General features: G+C 38.8%; 1 protein-coding gene across 1 annotated transcript in view; it reads right to left on the minus strand.

Annotated features, from left to right (window-relative positions):
* The window catches only part of LOC140235799 (oxysterol-binding protein-related protein 8-like), a 97,618-nt gene extending 82,205 nt beyond the window's left edge, over positions 1–15,413 (minus strand). Inside the window, exon 1 of the mRNA XM_072315800.1 lies at positions 15,309–15,413. Within this exon, the coding sequence (XP_072171901.1) occupies positions 15,309–15,375 (67 nt within the window). The 5' untranslated portion in view covers positions 15,376–15,413. The remainder of the gene's footprint in view (positions 1–15,308) is intronic.
* Between the last annotated feature and the right edge of the window lie 379 nt (positions 15,414–15,792).

Here is a 15,792-nt window from a genome sequence, read left to right on the forward strand (position 1 = left end):
GAAATGGATTGAAACATGATTTTGATTTTTTTTTTAAGACATTTTACTAAAAAAAAAAAAAAAAAAAAAAAAAAAAAAAAAAAATTGCTAACTAGTATTAAAATGGAGTGGTATTAAAATTTGAAAAGTTTGAATGCTGCAGTATGGTCGACAATAATTCTCAACCCCCCCCCCCCCCCCATGGACTCAATTTCATCTCTAATGAGGACATCCCATCACCCTTAACCCGCTGAGGACGGTTTGATTTTGCTACAACACGCATTTCCCATAGACGCTTGCCCGAGTATACTCGGGACTCGTCCTCAATGGGTTAAAACAAAAATGAAATTTGCAAAATGTGCCAGGTGTCTTTAACAACAAGAATTCCGGTTAACGTACCACAGGATTTGTATCAGTCACTGAAAAATAAAAATAAATAAATAAATGAATTAATAAATGAATTGAAACCACCAACAAAAGAAGAACAAGGAAAGATACAACAGCAGTACTTGTACAGTGTACTGTGAATTACAAGCAGCAACTTTGTCCCCCAGTTATGGTCACATCACCTATGAAATGTGCTTGCATACATGCATACCTGAAATACAATACAGCTGTCTGTACTTTATTTAATAATGGCAAAATTTGTCACCTAACTTGTGATATAAGCATTTCATGATTCTATGCATTACCACAGGAGAAGAAATGACCAAGTGTACCCTACCTAAATTTTGATAGTAAATAATGTGGAGAAATACAAATTTACATGAAAACAAAACACAAATGAACAAAGGCAGTAATGCATTCACAGTCTGGGAAGGCACTCTGAATACATTGATAAGATATTTCTTTTTTTCCTCCAATACAGGACTACATTGCAGATGGGACAACCTGCTCAATCAAGGGATAAGGTCATGCTGGATAAGCAGAGATATTCAATCAAGATTACACCCCAATCGTCATGAAGCCAGACGCAGTTTAGCCACGCTTCTTCACTGGCTTTAGTGCTGCAACCAGCACGCTGGCGATCTCTGAAGTACAATGTACCCTTTCAGACAAAAAAAACCACCACAACAAACGGCATTCATGAACGTGTTGACAAAATTATTCCATGCCAACTGAGACATTTTCATGAGTGTGAAAGGAAACTTGGACGACACTTTGGCAAAAACACCATTCTCAAATCATGGTTGGCCAGCCTTCACTGGTCTGGAAGTACTATATTCACGGCACGAAATTTTTGCGAATTGGAGTCGACAGCCTTTTTTCGTGGCATGAAATTTTCGCAAATTGCCACTGGCGTTCAATCAATATTGTGTAGACGAGAAATTTTGGGTGCATTTTAATTTTGTGAATCTTCGCGCTTGCGAAATTTGCGAAAATTAAAATGTACGCTAACATTCCTCGTTTTACAATATTTAGCAGGCCAGCTCTGCTTGATTCATGAGGCGCAATTGTAGTCTTAACGATTTCACATCTCACAGACAAATGGGGAGGTAGAGCTTGTATTCACTTTTGCCAGATACTCTTTGCATTTAGGTTGCATGTTAGTTCTATAGTCTCTACAGGCCATAGCGTTTGTGACACAAATGTCACATGGAAAGTTGTTTTTTACGGTCAGTGGTTGGTGGGAAAAATCATGTCAGTGGATGGATGTTCACACCATAACTCTGAAAAATGTTTTTAACGAGGCGAGGAACACACTTCAGAAAGCTGATCCGCGAACGTGATTGTCTGCAAGTGTGAAATACCACCAGGAGGATCGGGATTGATTTTACGCCAACTGTTTGCCATTCATTTGCCACGGCCACTGAATCTCTGAAATAGGGCCCTCGGCCGATGCATTCTAATCAGCCAGCCATCTACTGTAATGGTTGGAGACTTTGGAAACCTCAAGAACATGTGGACACGTATCCCTCCTACACCGTCGAGCTGTTCGTGCCTAGCGCGGCACTTAAGATAGATTGCTGATATACAGATGGGAACACCAGACATGTTTTAGTAACAGGGATCGATAAGATCGATGAAGCAGATGTGATATTATTTTTTTTTTCTTTGGGGGGGGGGGATTGGCAAGATGGGGTCACAGAGGAAGTGATCTTAAAGATGCAGATGTTGAATTATCAAGAAAAGCAACTTCATGTCTGAGCTGACTTTGATGAATTAAGCTAATTCGATAAAGCCATCTCAATAAAAGAGATATTGCACAAAAAGTTTATCTTTAAAAAAATATTGTCTTAAAATTTGTAAAATTAAAGTTGTTTAGTCACGAACCCCATTCAGACAAACAGACAGAGAACAAGAAATTCCCTACCTTGAAATTCCCCATCTCAAAATAATGAGCATTTACAGTAGATTTCTTAAAGTGTACTTTTATTCCCATGCTGTAGGTTTGTATAAGAGGGTTGAATCACGGATAGACAAAGTAAGCATGACACTGTGTAGAAACAAATTAAGCTTTCATTGCCTGCCCCTCTTGTATTATATCTTTATAGTTAAATATCTGTATGAAAGCTAAATGCTTATTAGGCATTTTCACATCAGCCCGGTAAAAATCCAAGCTCGAGATATTTTTCGCGATTGCAAATTAGCGCGAAATCTCATTTCCTATTCACATTCAGCCCGAAGAGAATTAGCCCGAAATTTTTTCGAGCTAATTCGACAGCTGAGCATGCGCAAACAGTGTCAGGTGTACCAGTAGAGTGCGCGCTTTCGGGTCACACACGCTAGGCATGATGGGATGCATCACCTTAAATACTTGAGGCGATTTCACTTTATCAAATAGCGCGCTAGTTCGCAAATTATCCCGCTATTTCGGAAATTTCCCGAGTTGGACTCAAGAAATTTTCTCGATCAGAGCGATAAAATTAGCGCGCCAACTTGATTTCACATCATCAAATACCGCGCTATTTCGTGATCGGGTTAATTTCCCAAGTCAGAAAATAGCGCGCTATCTCGAAAAATCAGGCTGATGTGAAAACGCCTATAGTCATCCTTGTTTGAATGTATCAAATTCTCTCCTTAAAACCTAAAGCTGCATCATTTTATATAATTAGTTAGACCATTCACATGCAACCAAAATTAGCAATTTTTGTTTAAAATTAATTTTAGCAGCCTGATGCGAAAATTGGTTCATATTGACTTTTCTCAAATACTATCACAATAAACTGCATCGCATGACATGTCTGAACAGCACCCGAAGAAGCCATTTGATTACATCAATCCCATTACGCTCCTCTCCACACTACGTCCACACTCTTGGGTGCCCGAGGTCACGCTCCCATCATTGTTCAGGCATGCGCGGTCTGGAGATTCTGAGCGCTCTATATTTCGGCCGAGTGTGAACGGATGCAAATATTAAAATTGACTCTTGTATCGCAACACCAAAGCCGACATTGCTCCAGAGTGTGAATGTATGAGGCTTTCATGCGGAAGATTCAGAGAGAAATTATGCACTCTGGATTTCCAACAATTACGTACACTGATGGAATGAGTATGCTGTTTTTCAGTGATAGCCCACCAAGACAGATGGCTTAGGGGGGGGGGGGGGACCTGATTATTACTGGAAATTAATTAAAGTCAGCTGCTGAGTAGGCAATATAGATTGTGAGGGAGGAGGAGCTGAAAAACACCCAAAAAAAAGAAGAAGGAAAAAGCATCCAGCAATGCAGGGGAGATAAAGTGGGTCGTAGGACTGCGCAAATGGCTATAGGCTTGAAATGAAATTGGTTTTGCTGTTAGTAATAGAAGACTGGCACAGTATTAACTTAAATAGATGCACAGTGTGGCAGAGAAATATATTCAAAAACAAAGTTCTTTCACAATATATTCCTGCGGGTAGCGTATGAAAAACCACCTGTTTCTGCAGGAAATTAGAATTATAAATATCTTTCTGTGAACCTGACGGTATATGACTGAAAAGTTAGGGGGAAAATACAATGTATGCAAACTATTAGCGCAACCAGACCAGGAGAGATTGGGGGAATTGATCGAATATGAATTTGTGGCATAAAACTAGATGAATATACAGCAGCATGAAATATTTTTCGAGTATGAATTTACATTATGACTTGCATGCATTCCTTTGGGATCAATATTCAAGGAGAGAGAGAGAGAAAAAAAAAAGAGTATTGATATGGACACTCTTCTTGATCACGATCATCGTGTTTTGACGCATCTGATTGATCATACTAATTACCCTTTTTATGCTATGGACTTTGGACAGTGTGAACAACGCTTCGGAAATTTCTGTGCCAATGGGCGTTCAAAGCACACAAAGGAATAAAATTTAAGTCAGCAGCTGACAAAACATGGTAATGTAGGGAAGTTACCACATCAACTTTTGAAATTTGAACGTATACCCATTTGAAATTATTATTTGACCTGTAAAGTTTCCTATTCTTTTCTTGTGCCATCTTCTCTGCATTCATGTTTGCAATTTGATTAGGATAATGCAGAGATGGGTTTGAACAGTAAAAAAACAAAGCAAAGCAAAACAAAACAAGACAACACAAAACAAAACAAATAGTTGATGTCACGAACTTGCTAGCATGATTACAAAGCTCTGTAAGATGTGCAATTGTAATAGGGTACTTGGGAACACAGCCTTAATCTAACAAATTGAAAAAAAAAAAGAAGAGGTAACTGATGATACGCACACATGTTGTATGGAGTCATAGTGTATTGAATTGAGGTAATACCTCCGGACATCTCTCAGGCTTACGCTTCCCTATTTCATTTCCTACCCAAGATGGACTTCATAAGAACTCACTAGCAAAGGAGACAAAGACAGAGAGAAAAAAGTGCTGGGCAATTTGCCTTGCCACAAGAAATCACAATTAAACTCACATGAAGAGATCCTCAATAAATCACAACTAAACTTGCCAGAAGAGATCCTCATTGACCCATCGAGTCCCATTGAGATCTCCTTCGGAAATGTCACTTTAGATAGAAAGTTGTCCGTCCATCTCACAATTTGAGGTTAATTGAACCATACCGGTCGGTATGCATGTTGCACAAAGTCTAATTATCGAGAGAAGCAAAGAGAATTATATCATGCATGTTAGATTTTGTACAGTGAAACGTACTCCCAACCTAGTGAATAAAGAGCCGGTGCAACAAAATGGGCTATTCCTATTTAAAAATCAAAAAAAGTTTAAAGGCCAATTATAGAAACTGTGCATTAGAAACCAGTAAAGAATGGCTTTATATATTCATTCGTTTATTTCTTTATTATTTATTTATTCGTTTATTAATTTATTAATTTATTAATTAATTAATTAATTAATTTATTTATTTATTTATCTATCTATTTATACATTATTCATTCATTCATTTTATTATTTACATATTTATCTTTCCATTTATTACCGGTAATTCAGTAATTAATCAATTCATTTATTTATTTATTTATCTATTCATTCATTCATTCATTTAACAAAAATGCACCATTTTGTAGGGTTTAAATATGTGTGATGGTCACTTCATTAAAATTAAACAAGGTACAATCTATCCATCTGTATACATGTTAGTACAACAGTGAACACACACAAACTCTATTGTATACAAAAACACACAGCAATATATGCTTGTTACCTGAGTGTGTACACCCTCACATAAATGTCTACCATGAGAGTCCCATTAACCACATAGTGGCCTGAAGCCATCATTTTACAGCGAGAAACCACAAAATCTTCAACTGCACATTAAAGTGGTGTTGTAACGTCAGAACGGGGCTTCTTTTCATGGTCACCGACTAATGACTTTGTTTGGCATCATGTCAGAAAATCTTCGCAACAGCGTGTTATAACTGATTACGTGGTACGTATAACATCACAGATATTATGTTCCTTTACATGTTTTATAAATGTTAGTATAAAGTGACTTGCTTTTGGTGACAAAAAGGGAGAAAAAGAATAATCTGTGAGCTGGCATCAGAAAACAAACAAACAAATATCACAAGATCAAGTGTCGGTGTGTGTGTGTGTGTGTGTGTGTGTGTGTGTGTGTATTTGTTTGTTTTAAAGGCACATAACTTGTGAGAGAAAATTCTAAGCTTTGAAATGGTTTATTTTCAACACTGGCCATTCCCAGCCCATTAAAAGCAAGTGATATAAATTAAAAGCAGCTGGGATATTACTTTATTTATAAGAGGAAAACCTTACCATAAAGTATACAGTCCATCAAAATGAATATTCATGCACACCCAATTGCACAATATCCATAACAAGAGAGGGATTAAAAAATTCTAAAGCTCACAATATACAGTATGTGTATTATCTAATTTACATGGACATTGACTTGGTATTAAGGAAAGAACTTGTACTCAATATTACAAGGCATGAGTGTCATTGCTGACTATTTTCTTAACAATTCTGTTTATTTTTTCTTTGTTAAAAATGATTTGCTTGTGTGTCTGGGTATGTCAGGCATTCTGTCAATGGAAAGGGAGAACAAATTTCAGCCTAAGAAAATAAAGAATACAACAGACTAAAAAAAAAAAACCTGTTTCAAATACTTTCCCCAATTTTTTCTGCTTCTTAAGTTAAGAATCCTATATAAGGAGTCATAGCACCTTTTAAAGGATATCAGAAGCCATAGATAGGAGGGAAACAATACTTTAATTTTGTTTGTTACTGTTACTGCATTTTTAAAGGCACTATTCTATTGCAGGAATCACAAAGTGAGGGATTCTGTGTAACTAGAAGAATATAAAAAAGTTACCTGTAAACCATGCAAACTACAAGCAATAACTGAACACTTCCCTTAAAGCCTACATGAACCTGTAGGTCTTTCCAATACACAGCCTGAGAGAGCTGGTGAAATGATTTCTGCACATTTTTGCGATGCAGAATTGTAAAGGCCACTACATATGCTGTCTGATGTTGTGTGCAGACTGCGGTCGTCAGTCAAGGGCCATATACACTGTATTGTAATGCTTGTCACAGGAAACCATAAACCATGACAAGATACACAATACATGTAGATGCTCCAAGCGACTCACTCCAAATCTTAATGCATCTTCAGTTTTGACAATCTACTTCATGATAGAAGTATTTTGAATGACTGTGAGATCATGCCACCATTTAACTATCAATCAAAAACTTTATCATTCTTTTTATTGTTATGGCAAACTGCAACATGACGCCTGTATATTTACGCAAGTAATAAAATTCGGGCATAGCTGAGGACAAAACAAATGAAGTCAATACAATGTTCGATAATATAGAATGTGGATATATTCCAATCATATAAATGGTCTTACGCCGATTATTATTATTGGATCAAAAGACAAGATAAAAACGAAGGAAGCCATATATAAACTGTTGACAAACGACAAGTGAAACAAGAAATTATAAAGAATTTAACGGAAATACACTTTGACTTCCAGTCAAAATGGTATAACTGCAGTCCTCAGCTGTTGTGCACAAGTTAGTTGAGCAATTGAAATCAAGTACTGAATATGCCAAATACTTTGCAGGGTTCTTATTATCAATTAGCTACTAAATATCAAACGAATGTTAATGCTGATCCCAACATGAATGCAATGTGCATGCATACAATTCTCTGTTAATCACTTTATTCCAAGAAAGGGAATTTGACCATCGTGCTCACAAAATTTGGGGAATTACAGTCCCAAAGTTTTCACAAATATGTGTTGTTGTCCTACATACATTGTGCATGCATGAATCACCATGAATTATTCAGAAATTTCAAATTATATTGTTTGTTTTTTTTTTGGAATAATGAATTGCATAATACATCATATCAAAGCATCAGATATGGAAGAATGCTGATGGCGACATACACACACATTAAGACTGCAGTCATAGCCTTAACAACCTGAATTCTGCGGATTATCATGAGCAGGATTCTGGGTCGATGTATTGGATGTCACTTCCGGTTATTCACAAGATGGGTCATTTCTATGAAAACCCAACGAAACTCGTGAGAGTGGAGATACTGAGCTAGAAGAGAAGTTTACGGTTGATGCGTGCTTCAGATCATTGACAAGAGGATTGTCATTTGATGGGCAGCATCTAATGTTGGGTAGGGGAGGGCGTGGGGGAGAGGGGAGGGCGAGGGGGGAGGGGAAGGGGAGGGCGAGGGGGGAGGGGAAGGGGAGGGGGAGGGGAAGAGGTACTTGTAGGGGAAGGGGAAAAGGGGGAGGGGAAGAAAAGGGGGAAAAGGGAAGAAGGGAAAAGGACATGGGGAGCAGGGGAAGGAGAAGGGGGGGGGGGGAAGGGGAGGTATAAACAACCATGCTGACTTTTTGCCTTAACCCGTTGAGGACGGTTTGATTTTGCTACTACACGCATTTCCCATAGACACCTGCCCGAGTATACTCGGGACTCGTCCTCAACGGGTTTAAAGGACAAGTTCACCTTTGTAGACATGTGGGTTGAGTGAATGGAGCAATATTAGTAGAACACATCAGTGAGAGTTTGAGGAAAATCGGAAAATCCATTCAAAGGTTATGAAGTTTTGAAGTTTCTGCTCCGCCAAGACTGGATAAGAAGACTACTATAGCTTGTGATGTAACATGTGTACAACGGTCATTATAAAGAAAGAATAAAGAAAATTCAACATATTTTCGCTTTTCTCACATAGCAAAAGAACTCTTGACTTCTCTCGTTCAGAAGGCAGGGAAAATAATATTACCCTTCACATATGTCAGTAACAAGTCAAAGAATATGCACTTTATTCAAAAAGTGAAGTTTTTTGAAATTCTCTTTTTATTTTCCTTATATTGTTGTACACATATGACATCATACACTGTAGTAGTCTTCTCATCCAGCAGTGAGTGCGCAGATACCTTAAAAATTCATAACTTTGAACGGATTGTCCGATTTTCCCAAAACTTTCACTGATGTGTTCTCCTAATATTGTTGCATTCACTCAATTCACATGTATATATGAATGTGGACTTCTCCTTTAAGACTTTTAACATGGTTCCTGCTTAGTCAGCACATTCACCCTTTGTATGTGACCAGACAAAAGTTTAATTTGCCAAACTTTTTCATCAGCATGCACATTCAAAATCCTCCAAACTCGGCCAATGTAGTTGTAATATATAAGCTAGGCCATAGATTCAAGTGCGGATTCAATGTGCCTCATGCCAACAGGAAGACCACGGTGACATAAAAGTTAGAAGGGCAATTAGGTAATCTCTATTCATTGACATTTAGTCTCCAGACATCAGCACTAATCAGTGAAGAGGGCACTCCAGTATACTTGTATGTGTTGCAATCAGCGAGCATATGCACAGTGTAGATTAAACCCCTTGTTTCCACTGGCAAAGACAAGGCAGGAAACAGTTTGAAAGTAGATCACATTCAAGTAACAGGATTTCCAGTGGTACAAAAACCATACAAATAGAGACAGAGAGAGCGAGAGAAAAAAGCAGAACATATGATTTGGGTCGCGGTCTTTGGAACGAAAGAGAACATGATGGTGGTGAACTCCCGAAATTCCTGATCACATAAAAGGTGTCTCCTCCAGCTCGTTGCCACTTGAAAACACAAACAAACAGGCAAACAAAAGTGGAACGGTAGAAACAATGCAAGTCATGGGATGACGGCTGAAGTCAGCACAAGCTTTTACCCTTTTTACAAGCCGGCACAATCGAAATATTCAACCTGCGAGAAAAAAAGGAAGGATATGGCAAAAACAAAACAAAACAAAACCTGCATATCAAACTTCATAACATCCTCTGAGGAAAGGACAAAGATGAATCAGGCAAGCTGCTCCATTCCAGAAATAAGGATAATCCAAATCGATTGTTCCATTTCCCAAGTCGATGATATCTTCCCGCGACAGGGATCCAAACCTCACTGCGATAAATGGAGAATGAAAAATTGCTGGCATACAATTCACTTAGAATGACCAAAAAAAAAAAAATAAAATGTGATGACACTGCAGACAAACATGGAATTTTGATTCAATCCCGGCTGCCAAACAACTGAGATTTCTTTCTCTGCAAATCTTTGGCGGGCTAACGTACTTCGTCTGACGCACGGTCACGGATGAGTGGGAGAGAAAAGACGTCGTTTTTTTTTTCGCAGCAGCGATTTCTGAGACGGTCGCTCTCGAGTCTCGACTGCACAAACTCCGACGAGAGCTTCCCCTCTTTGAGAGCTCGCCACGGCGTGAGACGAACTCAGTCAATCACAACGAGCAACTGATCTCATGAGAAATAGGGTAGACTGTGGAGAGAAGTGATATATACCTCCCCCTGTCTCTCCCTATCTCTCCCTCTCTCTCTACTCTCTCCCCGGTTCCTCGCCTGCTCCCTCTCCCTCTCTATCTCTCCGTATCTGTCTCTCTCTCCCTCTTATTCTCTCTCACTCGCCCTGTATCTCTCTCCTGCTCTCTTTCTCTATATCTCTCTCTATATCTCTCTATATATCTCTGTCTACATCTCTTTCTATCCATCTCTTTCCATAGAAATAGGGTAGACTGTGGAAAGAAGTGATATATACCTTCCCCTGTCTCTTCTTATCTCTCCCTCTCCCTCTACTCTCTCCCCATTCCTCGCCTGCTCCCTCTCCCTTTCTATCTCTCCCTACCTGTCTCCATCTCTCACACACTCTCTCTCCCTCTCTTGTATCTCTCACTCACCCTGTATCTCTCTCCTGCTCTCTTTCTCTCTATCTCTCACTATATCTCTTTCTATCCATCTCTTTCAATAGATCTACACTTGTACCTACCTAAAAAGTCTCTCTTTATCTACTGCTTTTTTTCTACCTTGCTCTCTTGTTCATACACTCTCTCTCATCAGCTCCTGATGTGAAACTACTGGCCATGAAATACGCTAGTCTTGTCCGGTCAGACCCCTAAGTGATAGCATGCTTCTTTGCAAATTTCTATGCAACAGGTGATTGGAAATGACCAGCACACACACAACCAAACACAGCTGGAGGTTTACTCTACGTTTGTAGGTGGAATTGGAGACAGTCTGTTAAACTACATAAACACACAAAGAAAGTATCACGGCACTGTCTCAAGTGAGATGTGACTATTTTGCACTGGTACGGCTACAGTTGTACATAAATCATGGTATACTGTAGATGAACTGTGAAGTAGAAGCAGACCAGGGGTTGTAAAATGAGTCTGGAACCTAGACTGCTGCATTTGCCCAAAGTGATTTTATCATCTTGGGTTACTCTCTGCTATGACCCCACCCCCATACAGCATGCATCATTCAGTTTTGGCCTCCTTTAAAAAAATGCACTGCCTGCAGATGGTGTGTAGCAGTGCATAACATTATCAAGTGGGGTCTACCTTTAATAACTCTGGTTTTCTGAAGTGGTCTGACTAAAGTGCAAATCTTTCCATATCAAAGCATTAATCTGGTAGGGTGTGGTTCTTATCATCTTTGATTTGTTTTGTTTCTTTTCAAGTGGCTTGACTGTTGATTATGTCAATATTTTTACATCAGCCATCAAAATATCACAAAGGTCCCACTATTCCTACTATTCAAGTAGCTTCACTGATGTGTAAATCTGTTGATCTGACATTACTTTTATAGCCCCCCATACTCTTCTTATTGTACTGTTGTTGTTGTTGTGAGAAGGGGTTTAAAAGACATTAACATTACAAACTATATGGATGAATTGCATTATGCTCAAAACCCCCAGTTTTTCATGAAAGGATATCACCTGAACTATTTTCCATTTCCAATCTTCTCCATGGAAGAGTTTGATGCCTCAATGGTGGTAGATTTCATCATTTCATGAAAACAGTGCATTCCTTTTAATAATTGAGCTACAAGTGTATTGCTATGATATCTTATAGGAAATGCTGATAACTGTCAGGATGGGGGCATGGGAATAGTGTGGGCAGGGGGAATGCAATATGTAAACATGGAATTTTTCACAGTAAATTCATTTTTGTGTATTCCACGTTACATTTGGCCAGCATGAATTCTAAAAACCCGCAAACGTATCTCCACGACTTTCTCTGCACATTTTGAATGGGTTGCCAATTGATCAGCCTGAATTCAAGAACCCATGAATATGTTTTTGAGCCGCTCAGCGCTAAAAATCAATGGAGCGAAAATATCAACATTAACAGTTTTACAAAATGAAGGCTATGTAAGCACATGGACTGAGACATTCAACACTGATCTCCCAGTTTTAAAAAAATAAGTAGAAGAAATTTAGCACTGAGTGCTCTATTACACATTTAATCTTATATTTTGCTTTTTTCTGATTTTTTTTCCCGTATCTACCTTCAATAAGTTTTCTTTATTTACAATGTTCAGTCTCACAATGGGAGACAGAAAAGAAAAATCTGACACAGAATACATCCTAAATATTGCCATTGCCTCCAGAATGAAACCAATATACAGTGTGTGATGAAGAAACTGATATTTGCAAGTGTCCCAAGTATCAAAACAACAGGAAAGAAAGGTTTGTGTTTGTGTATGGTACTTCTTTGAATTGCATGGGGAATTGATATTCACGAGTGCATTTTTTGAAACACAAATAACGCAACAGGGAAGAATAACAGTTTTTTGTTTCTGTACATTTCTCATTTGTTTTGTTTGCTGAAAAGGGAAATAAACATACATTTTAATCACATCAATACAAATGTGTAGAACTGTACAATGTATGTGTACATGTACAAGCTGTGCATGCCTGTGTATGTGTGCGTTTGTGTGTGTGTGTGTGTGTGTGTGTGTGTGTGTGTGTGTGTGTGTGTGTGTGCAATGGGGGGGGGGCTGTATATGCAGAACATGTTGTGTTGGAAAATCGTGTGTTTAAGAGGATATTTGTGCATCTCTTGTAAAAAGGGAGCTTCGGGAATTAAGGACAAGATTTGTTTATTGAGATACATATCCTTCTCAAGACATAAGATTGTGTCTGCAAAAGTAGATTCTAAATCACATGTCTGAATACAGTGAGAAAAAGACAACAAAAATAAAACTTCAATCAATAGCAGTGCAACGATGATGTCAATTAGAAGTGGGGTCTGCTGTGGGAAGACTACACTTTGATATTTTCCTTACTAAATCCCATTCACTCCCCCCCCCCCCCCCCCCACCCCCACCACCACCCACCCTCCTCCTCCTCCAGCATGCTCTAGGGTATCGGCTCAATGAAACCCCCACTCCAATGAGATAGCACAGGAGAGGGTGTCTGGGGATTCCCGACTTTCTAGGGGCAGTCCTGCAAACAGCAGGATTTCAAGAGCCGATGTCCGAAATACTGCATCCAGCATCGGTCTTGTTTGCGAATCTTGTGCATCATATCTAGCATTGTGCATATGTGTGTGTGCAAAATGTATAGTGTACACAACAAGGGTAGATCCAGGAATTCTGTAAAAGGGGAGTGGGGGCGAAATGCGAGGGAGCAAGAGGGTGTGTCCTCTATCCCTTAGTAGGAAGATTCTTTATATTCATGTGTGTGTGTGTGTGTGTGTGTAGACTTTTGTGTGACATTAGGTTAGCTGTCTGCTGAATCTGCCATCCCCCCCCCCCTCCCCGTTTTCCCACACAGTCAACACTTCATCTAATACTGTAAAAGCTATAATTTTCATGACGATTTTGATTTGTGCAAATCTCATGAATCACTGTTGGGCCGTGAATTTAACAACATGCCATTGGTGTCATATCGCAAAAGCAACATCTTGTGAAAATGTCTGTGATCTCCTCATTTTCAAAAACATGTCTGTCCTTAAAAATAGCAACGTTAACAGTATACGTCAAAAATACGAAACTCACAAAAAGTGTACTCTCCTCGTCTCCAAAATAACACTTTGCAATACTATCAGCAAGGAAAATTTCTCTGTTTAGAAATGTTTTAAAATTTCTCCGTTTAGAAATGTTTTAAAATTTCCTAGTACTTGAATAGGGAAAAATAAATACACACAAATATTTACTTGGAGATATTGAAACATGCACAGAAATACATTTATCAGGAGAATTATGAGGAAGTAAACTTAGGTATATTTAGCCCAGTGTAATAGATCAACTTAACAAAAGTTGTTGTTTTTTCATTTATATTATAGTCTTTACTATAACATGTTCTGTCATACACGTGGATAGAAGCGCTGGTTATCTGTGATACAACAGTAATATGTCCACATCTGCATTTGATATCACTAGTCTGTTTTCCAGTTTGATTTTCTTGAGTTACCTAGTCTCCTTGTACAGAATGGAAAACAAATCATACACAAAACCACAAAGTAGGTAACTAACACTAGAAAGAATATGGCAGGTTGTTGTTGTTGCTGTTGATTTTTTTCCCTCCTGTCATTTCAACATGCACAAACCTGTTCTGTACCACAACTCCAGAGGGAGTCCCTTTTTAAAGCTATACACACAATTCTGACAATCAATCAATCACCCATAATCCAATGTACAGAAGCATTTGGATTTCCTTGTCTAGTATGAAGCCAGCAATATGTCTAGATCTACTAGTCCCCAATTTCAATCAATTACAAGACAGTTTACAGGGAAATTGCTTTTACACGAAGCTCATTTGACCACATTAGCTCCACTGTATTGCTTTTCCAGTCACAGCCCCATCGATCACGCTGCCTACATTCCTATGTCTCAAGGCAATAGGGGTTTATCACAACACAGGCCAACATACATGTACTAAGATATGAAATCTTTTAGATATCTTATTGATTCATTTTTTTTAAATTCAATTATGTCCATCTCTGTCTCTGTCTGTCTGTATCTCAGTCTCTGTCTGTCTGTCAGTCTGTCTGTCTGTATGTATGTTACAGTATACATACATATATGTCTGTCTCACCATCTCTCCCCTTTTTTTCTCTCTGTAGCAGTCTCTGTTGATCAGACATACAGTGTACAGGTGAATCCCGTTATAGCAAAGTCCTCACAACCAGCAGTCTTCTTTCATTTTATTGCAATTTTGTAACAGCCAAAAAATACAGTATGTAAAGATAAAATGGATGATAATTTTGGGACCCAAATTTTTACTTCAGATGTTGTAATGACATTTTTGCTTCAGCCATGTTCCGTTATATAAAATGGGTGTGCACTGTATTACTACAGAAGCTTACAAAAGGCAGCAAGATGGCACCTTGTCTTTGAGATGAGACAGCAAAATCTTGAAACTACCTTTTTTTCTTTTTCTTTTTTTAATAAAAGGTGACTTGTCTGAACTAACCTCAATGCCTTCTTCAGGACAAGAACTTCGCTATTAACTGTACAAAGCAGAGTATTAAAGTGTAATGAACTTTTATGTTATAGAGGCCATATGTTGACAGGTACAGGTTCCGGGAGGGGAAAGGGCTGGGAGACAGGGTGCAGCTCCCTTTCGCAGAGAGGCTGCTCCGATGGTTAATAGACTTACCTGGAAGGGGACTATAGTTTGGGGAGCTATCGTACATGTCTCTCTCCTTTGGTCTCCCCGTCAGCATCCTGGCTGGTGACACGGACTGTCGGTTTACATTGAAACCTGCATGGGAAAGCAAGCAGGGCATGCTGTAATGACGCAACTTTGAATAACCCTTTGTGAGCTTTGAGTGCCTACTGACACAGAAAACTCCATAGCATTGTACATATTGTCCAAAGTCCATGGCACAGAAAGGGTTTATGTAAGAAAAACACAACACAAAACTTTGTACAGAAATTTACACCGGTGTGTACAGTTCTGGTCGAGGTGAAGATTTAGCTTCTAACGTTTTGCGAGATACAACTTGTATTCAGAAACCACTCTATGAGATGTCAAAGAGCATGCAGTTCTAAGGGGGGGGGGGGGGGCTAATGGCTGAGATATCGAAAAACAAGGTGAAACAAAGAGATCCTAATAAAGTTGTGGCATGTCGCCTTTTATT

This window comes from Diadema setosum, chromosome 12 (genome assembly GCF_964275005.1).
Source record: "Diadema setosum chromosome 12, eeDiaSeto1, whole genome shotgun sequence".
In the NCBI taxonomy this organism is placed as follows: Eukaryota; Metazoa; Echinodermata; class Echinoidea; order Diadematoida; family Diadematidae; genus Diadema; species Diadema setosum.